Genomic DNA, 17,765 nt, shown 5'->3' on the forward strand with positions numbered 1-17,765 from the left:
AATGATTTAGCCTTTATTTAAAAGAACTGTCAATCCGGTTTATTTTATGAATCATTGATTTTTAAACTTAAAAAAAAAAAATCTTAATGTCTTGTATGAAAGTAGCCCATTAGTAAGCATTTTTTTTGCCTAAAGCTATACAACATTCACATTCTCGTGAGGCTTGAAAATGGATACAGTAAACTAATTAACTGTGTGGTAAAAGCATGGGTAAAAGGGGGAGAGAGATTTGAGTCCACACCTTCTGGTTTGAGATCTGTCATATGACTTCCATTTCCTGGTACTGTCGGCGTCATCCCAAACACCGCTGACTGAGCGTCCCTGTCGGTTTCTTCATCTTCTCTCCGGTGGACACTCTAAAATCCTGGGCGATCATGTCTCGATATGCTACATTTGTTTTATTCCTCACCCTTGGAATTGGTATGTGTCATCACATTAATTAGTCTTTAAATCAAATGCGAAAAGTGAGAAAATGATCGCTATATGTTTCTGCGAAGTGATTAAACTCATGGGACACTTCGGGCCTGGTGCCACTGGGTTCAGGCTAAATGCTGCTCTGGAGATTAAGAAGATGTCTTATTTGTCTGTGGCCTTAAATTATAGCTATATACATAAATGTGCTGAGGGTGAATATACGCTAACTTCACAGGCCTTAAAACCAACCCATCATCGGCTGTTCGTTCCAGTCGTGATGTTATGCTAATGAAGCTAGCTGTATTGCTAATTGTTACCTACGTCAACAACATCAAACTGGAGCGTCGCTGTGTGCAGCTCATGGGACTAACGTTACATTTCCCCTCACCTTTGCTATTTTTCTTTTCATGCCGATGTGTAAGAATAGAACCATGCACATGTACAGTCAGCTTTAACGTTATAACATTACTGCCTTTTCATAATGTGTTGGTCAGTCAACCTTAGCCGTTAGCTTACTTGTTAGATAACACTTGTTTTGAAGCTCAAGTTTGAGGTAACGTTAACGATAAAACCATCTGAGTCATGTCCGCTGCTAAATAACGTTAGCCACACACACAAATGTTAAGAGAGTAAACATGGTAGCTAAACCCCAGTTGACGCAAAATAAAACACGACTAAAATAGTTAGCATTAGCAAACGTTTGGCAGTTTACAGTAAAGGCTGCTTTATGGTTGTACGTAGGCTCTACGTAAGTGGCCTTACTTATGCCATTGTGAGGATTTAGCGTTCCATTTGTACTCTGATACTGCACTAAGCGTAACGCACTATATAATAATAATAATAATAATAATAATAATAATATAGTTAGTAGTTAGGCTGGCGATGGGGGCTGAAAAAAACGCAGCAGTGAAAAGTGGAGACATATTCAAGTTTTGACAAAACGCAACTCAATGTCACACTGCATTTTCTAATCATTTAACCAACGGTCAATCCGTTTTTAAGGCGGTAAAAATAAACATCCCTACTTCATCGCTGCCACAAGAAAACTTACAAAACTATGAGGGTAAAAAACGTAACACAAGTACTTGCCTGCCCAGGAGTTTGTGTAACAACTGACCGTTTCCTTTATGGCTACGCCACACATAGCTATATTCTAGGATAGGAGAAAAAACGTATTGGTTGTTTGTATTTCTTTAAACCAATCACAATCGTCTTGGGCAGCGCTAAGCTCCGGATGCAGAGACGGTGCAGTAATGTGAGCTATTTAATTAGCTGGATACATGGTTAAATGTAATTTGCTCTTACCAGTGTATCGCTGTGTGTACTTTGTCCATAGCAATGTCCCAGTTACATAGTAAATGCCTTAAACATATTTTTTGTAAATCTTTACAATTATTCCCCAAAAAGGACCAAGCAGGCCTGCCTTATTGCACGATCCAAATGTTCTTCAAAACTTATTTTCAGCATGTATCTTGCTAGCTCGAAGTTTGTTTTTTTCCCAAAGCGAAAGGAGTTTGAGCACAGCAACACACAGAGTGGAAATAAAGCCGCCCATATGTGAGGTCGACAATGACGATCTATAAATGAACTTCTGGAAAACAGTAATTGTGAAATATAAAGTCTACTTGTGCTACATTGGGGGGGGGGGAGAACATAACAGGACATCACACAAATGGGCCATTTAAATGACACTCAACGGCGTACAACCCTATGGCGAATAGCCGGACCGACTGATCTAGTGTGGATGTACCCTTATGCTTGTGCTGTGGTGTGTGCATCGTTCTGGCGTATCTCTTTAAAAGGGAAACAGCCATTGCTATAAGATCACTTTTATTTCAGATAACTGTTTTAAACGAGGAATCCACTGTCAATTCTTAGCTAGCTAATGTTACGTTACGTTCACACCACTTTATGTGCTGTGATTAAGCTAACATTTTATCACAAAGGTTATATTTTGCTTATAGGGCGTTTTTCTTGAAAGTTAATCTCTAATGCTGACATACATAACATTCTGTGACCTTAGGAATTTCAGCTATGTTTCCACTGCAAATGTTTTTATCGCACATGATAACGCAATGCTTTTGATAGGCGTTTACAAAATAATGTTTCCAAAGACAGGGTCACAAATTGTGATAGCTGTGATTTCAATGTACCAAAATATGTGTGAGAAAAGAATATTTTCAAGTGATGACGAAATATTGTCAGCCTAAAGTGTAGTTGATGTTATGTCCTACAACCCAGCCCTTCAGTACAAATACAGGACTTTTATAACAAGATCACACACATCTGTGTGAGTTTGAGTTCATGTCAGGTGCTTTTATAAATTTATGATACTTGGAGATTGTGGCAGGCAGCTTGAGTTGACGATAATGCATACTGGTAAAAACCATGTAGTAAATCTGAATGGCCCTTGGCCTCCCTTCTGTTAATTGTATACAATTTCTTAGAGCCAGTAGAAAGGTTCAGGCCTTTGTTCTGCAAGTAGGACTGAACATTTCTGCACTGTCATTGTAAAATATTACTATAGTGTTTTCTTGTCCACTTCAGTCAACTTGGGGTCATGTAACTCTTCTGTACATAATAAATAGATAGCTCTTAATTACACTTATGTGGCAGGTGACCTAGGATATTTACAGCCTGTTCACAATATTCCTGATCAAGTTGTATTTTAGTACATGGCACTTTGGCTGTGGAGGTTATCCGATGTCAGCTGGAGGATGGTGCTACTGACTGGTTGTTTGCCAAAAAATGTGTGGGTCTCTCATATTTGAACAGATAGACTTCATATGTAGTGCCCATGAGTTTCCACTTTTTGCAACTATACTTTTAGTGAAGAGAGTAACCTATTAAGTTCCAACTGGAGTCATTTTTCGTTTTCTTTTCAGCGTTCCAGCTGTCACATGGCACTGAGGTGACTGTCGTAGACAAAGACAACCAGTTATGCCTCTTTGCCAATCTAATGGTCAACTTTTCAGTCTCATATGAAGTAGCTGACAATAAGGTGAGTGTCTGGTCTTAGTCCTAATAACCTCAGTGTTCTACTAAGACCGTCTGTGTTTTATATTTAGTACATCAGGCTACACAGTAACCTTATGAAGTTTGCCAATAGAGCAAAGCAGCTCAGCTCTTATCAGGCCGCCTCAACAGCGTGACTATCACACAACTCTTGTGGAAGCAAATGTCATCATGGAAAGGGGAAATAAGGGGAGTCACTACAAAGGAAATAGCTTTTTTTTTTGTTGCTATTCAGCATTTCAGTTAGTGTGTTTTCCTGGTGCACATTCTGGGATGGTGATGGCGCAGTGGATATGACACATGCCTTTGGTGTGGGAGACCTAGGTTTGAATCCCACTGTGATATATCAACCAATGTGTCCCTGAGCAAGACACTTAACCCTTAGTTGCTCCAGAGGCGTGTGACCTCTGACATATATAGCGATTGTAAGTTGCTTTGGATAAAAGCGTCAGCTAAACGACATGTAATGTAATATTCTGCAATTTGGTTTGTCCTGTCTTTTCACTAGTGAATGGTTGGGCTATAGAAAGCAGTTCACCAAAATGAATGACATTGTAATGGATCTTTCATATAAGCTGTCTATCACTCCTTGGCTTATTGGAATAATGTTAATGCTATGTTTACAGGGGAAGTGCTTTAGATGAGTGCTCTGACTTGTTTGGTGGCAGATACTTTGCATGAATTAAAATATGCTTCAGCATCAGTGTATCTGTCCCAGGAACTAAAACTCTGCTAAGTAAAGTTTTTTTTCCCTTGTGGTCTCTGAAGTTTACTTTTAAACAGTTTGACATCGAACTTGTATAATGTCATTAAATATGGTTTACAATCTGCTCTCTTTTAGAGTGCAACAGTCGAGTTTGAACTTCCAACTAAAGTCACAACAGATGAAAGTACATGTGGTGCCACAAGCTCAACGTTGAAGCTTAATTTTGGAGAAGGTCACTCCTGGAGTGTGAACTTCACCATCAATGGAAAAATGTACCAGGCAGACACCATCATATTTTCCTACAACCTCAGCGACACAACCGTCTTCCCTAATTCTGTATTAAACGGTAACCTCTACACCTCACTGTGCAATCAGAAATACACACATGATTCACAGGCCTTGTACTGATGCTGATGGGTTTTTGAATTTCTTTTAGAAACCGAAACTGTTGCCGTGAAGCCTCGCATAACAGATGTAGGAGTGGACACCTGCTACTCATGCAAGAGTAAAGACATGATCGAAGCCGATAAGGTCAACCAGACACTGTGGAACGTGCTCATACAGGCTTTTGTCAGTAACAACCGCACAAGTGAAAACAGTAAGTGCATGATGCAGCGTCACATTTCATCCTGCTTCTAATATTTCTCTCCTGTTTACATTTGTTGTCTATTCTTTCACACAGTTACTTCTTGTCCTGCCGATGTACCCACAACTACTGTTGCCCCTACCACTCATGCCCCCAGTACTACCACTGCGGCTCCAGTCACGAACTCCACTACCATTGCCCCTTCTCCCACAACCACCCCGACCCCCACCCTCCCCACGCCCACCACTGGGAAGTACAGCATCAAGCATGATGAAAACAGCACAGCCTGTCTGATAGCCAACATTGGCCTGCGGATTGGTTTCAAGCAAGAAGAGGTATGTTCATAAACACAAAATTATAACGTAACCTTGTTTTCCAGATGATGTACAGATGATCTTCCGTAGTCCTTTTGCTGATTTGATTCGATTCTCTTCCCTTCCCAAGATGAACTTTGATCCAAACGGGACCAAAGTCTCTGGATCATGTGGAGTCAACAGCAGTGAGCTGATACTGATGTCCAACACAATGACCATCATGCTCACTTTCACCAATGTAAGTTTGATAAACCTGCTTGGTCACATTTTCTTAGTATTTAAAGACAGTTTTAAACTTTTAAGATAATGATAACCAAGAATTTTCTGTTGTATTTCCAATTTTTTTTAAACATTTTGGGCAACATCAAAGCCAAGGCAAGGCAGCTTTATTTATATAGCACATTTCAGCAACAGAGCAATTCAAAGTGCTTTACATAAAACATTTAAGAGCAGTTAAAACATACCTGCCAACACTCCCATTTTTCCCGGGTTTCTCCCGTTTTTTTAGCCCTCTCTCCCGGACCCCTCCCAGTTTGTTATTTCTCCCGGGAAACTCCCGTAATTTGCATGGCCCAAACTCCTTTATAAATAATCAGACCAATATGTTTGTCTAATGTTGACCAGTTGCCATATCTTGTATGAAACTCATCCTATTTACACAATCCACACACCATATACAATTTTCAACGCGTTTGTCACCTCAACCTGGCAACCCATAACCCAGTTGCGCAGTTGGTCTCTGTGCAAGCATTACGGAAAGTTCAGACCGGAAAACGAGCCGATTTAAAAAAAATAAAAATAAATAAATAAATAAAAAATAAATAAATAAATAAATAAATTTTTAAAAGGCAGGTGAAGGCGGTGTTCCCGCAAAGAAATCAAAATATAGATGTAAATTTCGACAGTGTTGGGCGCAACTATTTACATACATCTTACCTAGTCATCTCGACAATCTCCACACTTTTTGTAAGGTGTGTCACATTGATTTTAATGTAGTGCACGGTGGGAAAAATGACATTACCCAGCACATTAAAACGCAGCGGATCTTACATTCACAAATCTCCCGCATTTTGAAAACCAAATGTTGGCAGGTATGAGTTAAAAACAAATTTAAAAACCGATCAAAGTTACAGTGCAGTATAAGAAATGAACAATTATTTAAAGAAAGGTCTTCAGCCTTGAGTTAAAAGAAATGAGAGTTGCGGCGGACCTGCAGGTTTCTGGGAGTTTCTTCCAGATATGTGGAGCATAAAAACTGAACGCTGCTTCTCCCTGTTTAGTTCTGACTCTGGGGACAGAAAGCAGTCCTGTCCCAGACGACCTGAGAGGTCTGGGTGGTTTATAGTGTAGCAGCAGATCAGAAATTAGTAAAAAGTATTTTGGCCCTAAACCATTTAGTGATTTATAAACCAGCAAAAGTATTTTTTTTTTTTGAGGGACAGAAAGCCAGTGCAAAGACTTCAGAACTGGGGTAATGTGATCCACTTTCTTGGTCTTAGTGAGGACTCGAGCACCAGCGTTGTGAATCAGCTGCAGCTGTCTGCTTTTGATTTTTTTTTTTTTTTAAGGGAGACCTGTAAACCGTACAGTCGTAGTCGAGTCTACTGAAGATAAAAGTAGGGCTGCAGCTATCAATTCTTTTTGTAATCTATTAATCTAGCACTTTATCAATTGATTAATCGGATAATTTTTTTTGCGTTTTTAAACAACCCAAACTAGGGAAAAAAGCTACATTTTCGGATAAAAACATTTGTATTGCCTACATTGCTGACAATATCATCTCTCAAAAACTAAACATATTAAGTGCATTTAAGTGCCATATTACATTGTTTTTAAAGATTTTTTTATTTTTTTTCAAATATCAACCTCAAACTAAGGCATACATTAAACATACACAAACATTACATTAAGTTGTGCAACTTAACTTTCAGAACTACAAGTTTCAACCTGAGACTGATCTGTATATACAGTAGGCCTATATGTAAATATTAGTTAGACTCAACCTATTTTCATTTATATTTGATTATAATGTCACACAGCTCTGTTTCAGAGAGAGAGAGAGAGAGGGAGAGAGAGAGAGAGAGAGAGGGAGAGAGAGAGAGAGAGGGAGAGGGAGAGAGGGAGAGAGAGAGAGAGATTTGAAGGGATAGTCAACGCGTCAGCTCTTAAGATCAGATCTTGTCTTTGATTTTGGTAGTCGTTGTGTTTGGTGTAGTTTCATCGTCCATACGACTCTGTTATTTACTTTTGTCGGGTCCTCTTCGTGGAATGGATGATTAAGTTAGACTCCATGTTTTCTGTTGAGATGCTGAAGCACTGACGTTGTGCTATTATCGTGGTAAGCTAGTTTGATTTTGCAGTAGACTCACTGTACAGAGTTTTAATTACGTTTTGAACTGATTCCAAACTTTGGACACTTTTTGTCGTTTTCTCCAGCCTGTCTCTTCTCTTAGCCCCTCGCTATTTACGCTCCGGCATGTGTCGCCAGCAGCAGAATGAGCCGCGTCTGGTATGCGACCATAATAATGCTCCGTGCGGAAACACCGTCCGTCAGCGATACGTTGGTAACATTGATTTAACGAAGCTTCGAGGCAAGTCATTTTGCATCGAGGATTTTTTGTAATCGAATTATTCGAGGAATCGTCTCAGCCCTAGTTTTTCCAAATCCTGCTGAGACATAAGTCCTTTAACCCTTGATATATTCTTAAGGTGATAAGGCTGACTTTGTAATTGTCTTAATGTGGCTGTTGAAATTTAGGTCTGAGTCTACACCAAAATTTCTGGCTTTGTCTGTTTTTAACATTGTCGATTGAAGCTGAGCGCTCAATTTTAATCGTTCCTCTTTTGCTCCAAAAACCTCAGTTTTTTTCTTCATACAATTTAAGAAAGTTCTGCCACATCCAGTCATCAATGTAGTTACTCAGTTTTTGTATTGGACTATAGTCCCCTGGCAATAAGGTTATGTAAATTTGTGTGTCGTTCGCATAACTATGGTAACTTCTTGTTTTCCATAATCTGAGCTAGCGGAAGCATGTAGATGTTGAACAGAATAGGCCCCAGAATGGAGCCGTAGGGTCTTCAGCCTTGATCAAAGGCAATTTGTCAATTATAGATCAGTGGTTCCTAACCTTTTTCGGTTGCAAAGAAAACGCAGTGACTGTAGTGGATCAATGGCACGTGTATTGATACGACACATACTTTTCATGTTTAGGCATTTTTTCCTGTTTTTTTTTTTTTTTTTTTTACAGTAAGTTTGGTCTAATTTGCAGTCATACTACTAACAGAGTGTCAGAAGCTAACCATGTATCCATTAATTTTAGCTATCCATTTAGACATTTCTATTACTAACTAGTTTTCATGCACTCCTAATCAGTTGGGGGTGTTACAGTTGACTCAGGTCAGTGTGAAATAGAGATGAAGTTGAAAGGTTACTGGTTATTGTGACAATAAATACACTAAAATCAGCTTGAAACAAACTTATAATCCCTATGTGTGTTTGTGTTTTTTTTTGTTAACATGAATATGTGTGCATATTATGTATTCAAATATTTGTATTTTAATAATTAGTTGTGTAACCTGTTATTAGTCTGTTTGACATGCAGCGATGCTTCTGTTGCCTTTAACGTCTTTTTCGGAGCGTCGGAGAGCAGCGCTGACATTTAGCTAGGTGGCACCGAAATCCGCGTTGCTATTCTGTCCGGTAGATACCGGGCACCGGTGCCGTATTGGTACCGGATTTTAACATGCGTCATTAACGTCAACAGAAAATTGCATTGCCTGTATCTTTTCACGTCAAACGCGCGTGTGGAAAGTGGTCGCACAACAGCTGAAATGTTGTGTTGCGCACGAACATAGTGTTTAAACTTTACGGAGACAACCAAATAAAATATTGACTTCTTTTGAAATAAGATTTTCTAGGTTTTTATTTGTTTTTATATATTAAAAATAGACTAAATATATGAATAAATATTGAACAGGTGGTCGCCAAAGGGGGCAACCAGACATCACGAAACGGTTGCCAATTGACTCAATGTGGTTGCCAAGGGCAACCAGGCAACCTTTACTGTCGAGCCCTGGTTTGTTGGATAATATAAGATATTTGATGACATCCAGAGAGGATGCAACAAAATGTAAACTGTTCACTCTAGGTAACCCTCGTCCCTGAACAGAGAAAAGGGAGATGTATGTATCCTGGATGTTCTGGATGCAGAGTCTGTGTTAGCCTTCAGTAATTGAGATAGCTGCTAGGTGGGATTTTGTGAAATTTAATTTGTTCAAAATAAATTATTTTGATGCATATTTTTCTGTGTCTATTTTCTGTCTAACAGGACACAAAGAAATTCCGCCTACATGCTCTGAACATCACGGGAAAGACTAGCTCTGGTAATTCAATGTATCATATATACCCACCATCTACCCAGAATCCACACGGAGAAGCAAGCTAATGTTGAGTTTTTCTTTTATGTCGGTGTTTCTTTCAAGGTGTGTTGTTTTCTGAAGCAAACACCAACCTGAGTCTGTGGGAGGCAGCTGTCGGCACCTCTTACATGTGTAACAAGGAGCAGAACTACACCATCACCAGCCCACTCGCCCTCTACACCTTTGACCTTCAAGTACAGCCATTTGGAGTCAAGAATGGTGTTTTCAGCACAGGTAGGTTATTCTTTAATGTCTCTTAAAACAGACTCCACTGACCAGACCCTGACCCAACTGTTTCAGATTTAGAGTCGGGGGGGGCTGATGAGGTATATTGTCAGTTTGTACCGGTACTGGCATATATGTTATATAATAATATAACATATATGCAGTGGAAACATGGCATTACAGTGATCAGTAGCACTGATTTTGTTTTGGAGCTCAAAAAGAAGTCACAGACTGCCGCCACTCATCCTCAGTAAAAGCTAAGTTTTACTTCACATTAACCTAATGACAACCAATGGAAAGTGTTTGATTATACACACTTAAAATTAGTGGTTTTCAACGTTTTTGGCTTGCGTTCCCCTAAAATGAAGCAATGTCTGCTCATGGTCCATCACAAGTCATCTGAAGGGTTTCTAGAAGAGGGGAACGTATCCAGTATTTCACAAGAAAAGAAAAATGCAGAAATTGGAGGAAAATTTGGTTCCCTTAAGATTTTTTTGGGACTACTTAAAGGACAAATCCCGCACAAAATGAACCTAGGGGTTAATAACGCATGTGTACCGAGTCGACCGTTCTCTGGGATATGTTTTCATGCTAATCGAATGTGACCACTTTTAGCACAAACCGTTCACGTATACAGGCGGGCGCCATCTTGGGAAAACCAGTCGAACAACGAGTCATGACTGTTTTCCCAAGATGGCACCCGCCTGTATACGTGAACGGTTTGTATTTTGAGCCTTGTTAGTGGTATAGAAATCGCGATTTCTTTTTACTTTACCCTCTTTCTCGACGACTAGCTTTATAAGCTAATTCGGTTTGCAATAAAACTGGTCACATTCGATTAGCATGAAAACATGTCCCAGAGAACGGTCAACTCGGTACACATGTGTTATTAACCCCTAGGTTCGATTTGTCCTTTAAGGGGTCCTGACCACAGTTTTGGAACCACTGCTTTAAATCTTCAAAAGATACATTCCCATTTATAATCAAGTCCATCCGAAGCTGATGTCAATCGTCCTGATCACTTCAAAAACACCCAAATTACCTCTTGCAGCATGTCTTCATTTGTATAAAGTTCATCACTATCATTCCAAACAGCATTGCCAGATTTACGCAAATTTTGCCCTCCTGTACGCTGTATTATCAATAATGCCAGTACCATAAGTACCATAATGGCAGATAATTTGACCTCTGCATCTGGCCCACTGGCGGAAGATGTAGCAGCCACAAACGGCGAGGTGGAGCTTGAATTTTCTCACTAAGGCATCCTGTGTTCGAGTTGTTTTGAGTGCACCAGTAAGTTTTCATGCAGAATACGAACAGGCTTCTAGTTGTGCTGTCTTGTAATTTAATTTGTAATAGTACATACAAAAAATGGATGGACACACACCCCCTTTCATGCATCATAGCTACGTCAGCTTTCTTTAAAAAAAAAACCTTGTGTGTAGATATGTAAGCGTGTCAAAAAATTATTTAAATTATTTTTTTTGTAAAATTACACATTTACACCTATTTGTTCTTGTGGTTATTGATTTGCGTACGGTAAAGTTTCCTTAAAATACGATAATTTGTAGGCTCTGTTACGATAGTTGTAACATTTCCCATCTGGCAACGCTGATTCAAAAGATGTTTATTTTCATGTGGCAGCTTTTTTAAGTGTTGTATTTTGGCACAGCTGATGGCAAATAATCTGAACTGCTATCCTGCTGTGTTGTTAATCAGAAAATCACTGTTCCACCTGTTGACTGGCTCTCTTTTTATCTGCAGCCCATGAATGTTCTTTGGATGACACCAGCATCTTAATCCCAATCATTGTTGGGGCTGCTCTGGCCGGCTTGATTCTCATTGTAGTGATTGCTTATGTGATTGGTCGAAGAAAGACTTACGTTGGATATCAGACACTTTAAATCCAGTTTGCAATCAATATCACGGGGTTCCCAAGCCTGGTCCTTGGGTTTCGTATGCAATTGTTTAATTGGCAAATAACTTAAAAAAATCTAAATCTAAACTAAAGTCTCTGCTGGGAAAACATGAGATGCAGTATTGAAGTTATTGGCCGTTATGGGACATGAAATGCACATGGAGCATTAATGATACTATAATAAGGAGTGAAAATTCATTTTCATTATTATTTTTTTTTTTCCAAGGACCAAACTTGTCTACCCCCAATGTTTTGTGTTTCTTTTTTGTTGTTTTCTGGATGTCTTGTCTTTCCTTTTTTGTTGTTAATGAGCAAGTGCAACATCCATACAACCTTTTTTTTTATTTAAGTAGTTATAATCACTTGACAGGTTTCTACACAGGTACAGTACACTTCAACATTTACAAAAGCCTCTGGACATTAATTAGTTTGACGCATTTTTAGCACAAGATGTGACCATTTAAATTGGTTGCTGTAGGATCTTGCACTTGCTCTGCAGACATTCCCTTTTTGTTTGATTTTGTTGTTATTTTATCTTTGTGCACATTTTTGTTTTTACTTCCTTTTATGGTTCAACTGTTCATCCCCATAATTATTTGCATTAAGACATAAAGGAATGATCATTTTCAACAGCATTTTTCCACCAATCAAAGAAAGATGATGAATCAGCTTTCTTTATTCCCAGAAATTCATTTACAAGGATGAAAGTCTACTCCATTTTGAAAGTAGTCAAGGAAAATATGCTTTAACACCATGTTTGCCCCTGTAGAGCAGGAGAAACATTGGAATTATTGTCCTGATTATGCGGCTCAAATCCTATTTGGAATGTAAAATGAAATTGTTTAAAATGAATAGACCTTTTTCATGGAGGACATTTCGGCATCAAAGCCATACAAGTCCAGGTGGAACTAATGACATTAAGATGGCCCACTTACATTTCAGTGACAAATCGTCGTTAGTGTTATTAATTACACCTGTGCTTTGCCTGCTGTACCATGTCAAAATGTCTGCTGTTTTAAAAGGTCTCTTATATTTGCACATGCTCCAGTCAGAGAATAAATCTGAGGGAAAAAAAGGTCAACTGTTTTTTTTGTTTTTTTTCTCACACAATACATTTTGGCATTAGGTTTAGAAAAGGGAGAGTTATGTTGTGTAGATGTTTGCTTTCATGAGGCTATTTACATATAAATGCACTAAGGCACTCTTCACATTTTTGCATTATGTTGAGACTGATTTACATTATCTCACCTGTGTATAGGCGTGGGCTTGGCCTGAGCTTTGAGGGCTGCAGCTGGATCAGGGCACCTTAAAGCCCCTGAAAACGTTAATCTGAAGTATTTCTCTGTAACATTAAATATAATTACTGAACGAGCAACAATCAAAGGTAAAGTTCAGAAAGTGACCTGTGGTATTTCATGAAGAGTATAACACAGGAACAGTTTTGTGATATTGGCTTTAATGGTATTTTCTTTAAAAGCTCAGCGTATTTGCTCCATCAGGACCTTGTGGGTGTGGTTTGATCTTTTTTTTGTTCGAGTACTGGAAAAGAACAAAACAACCCCGCATCGGTCTTTAAAAAGTGAGGAAAACCAGTGAAGTAAGTGATATAATCTCGTGTGAAATAGACAAAGTTGTTGGCAGAAAGTTGTGTTTTCACGTAGTCGCTCATAGTAAGAAGCTGGAAGCAGGTTTTCAGGAGCTTTGAAGTCAGGGAATTAGTGCAGGTTGCATTGATGCAGTATCAGGGATGAAGGCAGTCCCCAGAATGTGTATTTCTGTAATATTAGAAAGCCAGTGGTACACATGGTAGGAGCTGTGTATTGTTGCTTAATTTGAGCAGAGTGCAGTGTACTGTTAGCCTTGTTCCAACTCTTAAGTACTGGAGCAAAGCAGGCAGAAATAGTTGCATTTTTTTAGTTGCTTATAAAGTTAGCTTTCCCAGGACATTGTACATGTGTGTGAGTAATAGTTCCTAATCAAATACGAGCTTTGATTTTTGCTTGTGATTGTTGCTGTCTTGTGTATTTCAGCTTTGTACAAACTCTGTTGCCTTAATTATGAAGATGGTTTTGCAGCACTGGTATAAATGTATGTGTTAGACATTTTCTCAACGTTCATCTCCCTTGTTCTCAATAAATCATCTAACAGGTTTATCATGACGACTGTGCCTTGCTTAATGATAGTTTTGTTTTGTTCATTCAATAATTGCTAATACAGTTAAGATATCATTTTGATAACTTTGAGGACATTGCACATACATGTTAAGTAAAGGGAATTTGTGCCGCAAGACCATCTAGTTAAAAATGAATTAATGTGTGTTATGTGGAAAGAAGTAATTACAGATTTCATCTCCATTCACTCAAGCTGTTAGCTATAAAACATTGGATTATAAATTGTGTGTCAGACTAAAGTGGAGCTTTTAGTCTTTTAAGATTTATGGAAATAAAAATGCGTTGCTGCTTTGGACACCTGAGTAAATGGTTATTCCTGCTTTGAATACTTGGGGGCATCTTTGAGTCAGTTAGCAGGCTACGTCTTTCTTTCAGCCGTTCATGCCTTAACCATTAATATTTTTTTATTTCAATTCTGCTGTTCAACATATAAGACATTCACCTTTCTGCTCTCTTCACTCCCGTCTAGCTGAGGATTGCCAGGCTGATGCGGAGAGCTTCCTTGTTCCCATAGCTGTCGGAGTTGCCCTGCTTGTTCTCATTCTTATTGTTCTGCTGGCCTATTTCATCGGGAGAAAGAGAAACATGGCTACCAGCTACGAGTCTTTATAGTTCGTAGTTAAACTTTCCTCATTTAGATCTAAGCTCTTCAAAGGGTAGACAGGGAATCGCTGCCTTTGACTAATTGTGAAAAATTACCAATGTGTTGTATTCACGTTTCCATGTAGTGTTTAGTGCTGTTGACTTCCTAACTGTGTTCGGAAAGGAATTGATTGATGTTTTGGGAAAAGTTAGATGAGAACATTGATACCACTCTCATGTCTAAAAGGTAAATATGAAGCTGCAGCCGGTTAGCTTAGCTTAGCACAAAGGCTGAAAATGGGGTAAACAGCTTGGCTAGCATAAATCAACTCTAAAGCATGCAACATGTCCATTCAAAATCAGTGGTGTAAAATGTAAGTGTTGGGTTTTACAGGACTGTTTCTTGGCCCAGCGCAGTGACCAAAATGGCTCCCTATTTATTCTTATGACTCATTGGCTGCATGTGCCAAAAAGTCTTGAATGGCCATTAAATAATTTGATGAAACAGGTCTTATAGATTTTTCAAATGTTAATTGACTGAATGGATCAAAGTCTGATTATATAAAGAATACTTTTGGAGTATTTGTGACACTGCAGGTGAATGTATTTAACTGAAAGAATGGTATTGATTTGACTTTCCGCATAAGAGCATTAGCGTAGTTCCCAAAATGTCGGTCTGTTCCTTTTTAAGTTTTGTTGCTGATCCTGCCTAACGTTAATGTTAATAGGGACTAATAAGTAATAACCACTTGAGTAATTTCTTTTTTGTGTCTTTAGAATATTTAATATCCCTTTTATCTAATCTCTAAACTTTGTAGGTTCTGATCTCATTTCCTGCTGCTCTGCCTGTTTTTTCTTTAACTCTTTGTGGACTGTAATCCTAATTTCCGCTCTGAGTAAAGTTTTCTACTGACTAAAACCACTAACCAGCTGTCTGTCTCCTATCTGTCTGTCTCTCTTTCTGTCTGTCTGTCAGCTGAGGAATGCTTCCTGGACTCTGATTTGAGCTTTTTGGTGCCCATTGCAGTGGGCGTGGCTCTCAGCTTCCTAATCATCCTTGTGCTTATCTCTTACCTCATTGGCCGGAGGAAGAGTCGTACTGGCTACCAGTCTGTATAATCCAACCCAGCTGCTTCTGCCTCTCGCACCCTTTCAACCCTCACAGCTCTTAAAAACACCTTCCCTGCCCGTCAGTGCATCGAAAAGCATCCCAAATTTCCCGCTCATTTCTGTCTGCCTAAAAATAACCTTTGGCTTATTTCTCGTACACCGTTTAAAATTGATCCCAGCAACCACCCCCAAAGGTTTTCGTTGTTTTTGCTTTGATGCCAATGACTGAACTAAGTACCAAAACATTTATGATCAATATTGCATTGTTTGATTGTAGATTGCATGTTTTGAATAAATTCAATTTATGGCTGTGATTAGCCGTCCACCTCCTCCCCCAGAGAGACCTCGCTCCTCCCGCCCCAGAGAGGCTTTTTCCCCTCTCGGTTTCTGTGCTGTATAATAGTGTATGTGTAAATTACTCTCTTGTATAGAATGAATGACATTCATTTTTGATGACGTGAATGTAACGAGCAAGCTCCACTGTTGTCATTCACATCCCAAACGCCAATGTTTTGACATTATTTTAACCTTTTATGTAACATAAATGTACACCTAAATGAAACACTACCTGCTGCACATATAGTCATTAAATTGTTGTTTGATGAAAGGGACACGAACTAAGACACTTTACCAGAATTGGGACCAGTTTATTTTAGTTTTTTGGGAGATGTGTAATGTTTTATGTTTCTGTCACTCGTGTTAGGCTGATTTATTTTCTTTAAACTTACACTTCTTAAAAGATTTACAATTGAGCATTTGGTGAATTAATTACAGTGTTGTTCCGTTATAATCCTATGTTAATTCAAAAGTTTAACAAACGGATATTTTGGCGACCTGGTTTAAATTTAAACCTACATTGGTCACAGGGATTAAATTATGTTGAATGTACATTATTTTCTCTCCTTGAGATAATGTACATTATTTTCCCTCCATGAGATAGTACAGTAACATTAACAGCATGAGCACTATGAAGGTCATGAGTAATATTAGAGTCACACCATTTCATTTATACGACCCTCCGTTTCGTACATTCGATCACTCCCCTCCGACGGTTTCGTGCCTTTCTGTTGTGCACCTCTAAGTTGCTTACTTGAAGCTTGTCTCCATCTGATGAAGAATGTGATATGATGAGCTTGTTTAACACAAGTGGGGAACAAATTAAATAAAGTTTAGTTCTTGTTTTGTATCACTGTCATTCTTTTAACAGTTCACCTTTCAGTGTGAAGCTGAGGAACCGGAAGCTTGCGAGTCTTATGACAAAGCTGAATTCAAAGGTTAACTGTTGTAAACTAAAACATTCACGCTGCTGAGTGAACTGCCCTGATTGCTCATAACAACATGCTTTTTATAACCAGAGGCATGAATCTCAATCCAGCTATTGCAGATATGCAAGTTTACACAGGTCACACCGGTTGATGTATAACTTGTGTTTTATTATACTTTGTTGTTTGGGGGGCCTCCCTTTGGGGTCCCTATTTGTAAAAGTAACAATATTTGCAAAATTAACCAATTGTTTTCCTTGAAATACTTTTTATATTTCTTCTGGAATTATCAATTCCCAAGTAAGTGTTATAACCTTTCCCTTTGCCACAAACTGGGCCTACACATTTGATGAAGTTGAGAAAACATTTCGGTCTGTTGGTATAGCTCTACCACTTTGGTCCAGACCGAAACATCTCTACAACTGTTGAATGGATTGGGACAAAACCTATTTCAAATATTCATGTTCCCCACAGGATGGATCCTAATGACTTTGGTGATCCCCGGACTTTTCCTCTTAGTGTCACCATTTGGTTTACATTTGTGGTTTGTCAACTATAAGCTTAGATGGATTGACGTACAATTTGCTTCAGACATTTGAAGTCCTTGTCAAGATGACTTAGAACTAATAACTTTGGTGATCCTTTTAGCGCCTTCATCTTCACCAAATATCTGCAATACTGTTGACATACCCATCATCCTCAGCTGAAGTAGCTAACTAGCTAAACAAAGATGTGTTAGCATTTAGCATAAAGCTCCACTGTGCCTCACAGAGTAGCTAGCATGGCTGTAGATTCTTAGCCTTTTACAACTAATTTCATGTTTAAAAAGTTATGTTAGAACGCATGAATTATACAGTATATTCCCTTTTTAAGTCCAAAACCGTTCTCCAAAACTCCAGTAACAGAAATCCAAATAAATGATGTGTAAAAACTACTGTCAACACCAATCATAAATTTAGAGGATATAAAAATGATCATGAAATTAGTTAGACAGTGGATGTCCAAATGTATGTCAAAGGTTTAACAGAACAACTACTATAGTA

The 17,765-nt window shown here is 38.7% G+C and overlaps 1 protein-coding gene across 3 annotated transcripts; it reads left to right on the forward strand.

Annotated features, from left to right (window-relative positions):
• Window positions 1-262: 262 nt before the first annotated feature.
• lamp2 (lysosomal-associated membrane protein 2) lies at window positions 263-16,646 on the forward strand. Of its 3 annotated transcripts, none has more exons than XM_039813227.1 (9): window positions 263-420; window positions 3,300-3,415; window positions 4,271-4,481; window positions 4,572-4,733; window positions 4,818-5,056; window positions 5,166-5,273; window positions 9,364-9,418; window positions 9,518-9,688; window positions 15,327-16,646. In XM_039813227.1, exons 1-9 carry the CDS (start codon window positions 375-377, stop codon window positions 15,467-15,469), a joined length of 1,251 nt encoding a protein of 416 aa, XP_039669161.1. In that variant the 5' UTR covers window positions 263-374; the 3' UTR covers window positions 15,470-16,646. The 3 variants fall into 3 exon arrangements, with proteins under 3 accessions (XP_039669161.1, XP_039669160.1, XP_039669162.1); XM_039813226.1 differs by having other exon boundaries at window positions 14,238-15,469; XM_039813228.1 differs by lacking the exon at window positions 15,327-16,646 and adding an exon at window positions 11,444-14,063.
• Window positions 16,647-17,765: the final 1,119 nt, after the last annotated feature.

Source organism: Perca fluviatilis, chromosome 10 (assembly GCF_010015445.1).
Source record: "Perca fluviatilis chromosome 10, GENO_Pfluv_1.0, whole genome shotgun sequence".
In the NCBI taxonomy this organism is placed as follows: domain Eukaryota; kingdom Metazoa; phylum Chordata; class Actinopteri; order Perciformes; family Percidae; genus Perca; species Perca fluviatilis.

Excerpts from the sequence above, each read along its gene's own strand:
- lamp2 (XM_039813227.1), top strand. The coding sequence starts at position 375 with ATGTCTCGATATGCTACATTTGTTTTATTCCTCACCCTTGGAATTG. Across the intron at positions 5,274-9,363 it reads TCATGCTCACTTTCACCAAT|GACACAAAGAAATTCCGCCT; the intron begins GTAAGTTTGATA and ends TCTGTCTAACAG. Across the intron at positions 9,689-15,326 it reads GAATGGTGTTTTCAGCACAG|CTGAGGAATGCTTCCTGGAC; the intron begins GTAGGTTATTCT and ends TCTGTCTGTCAG.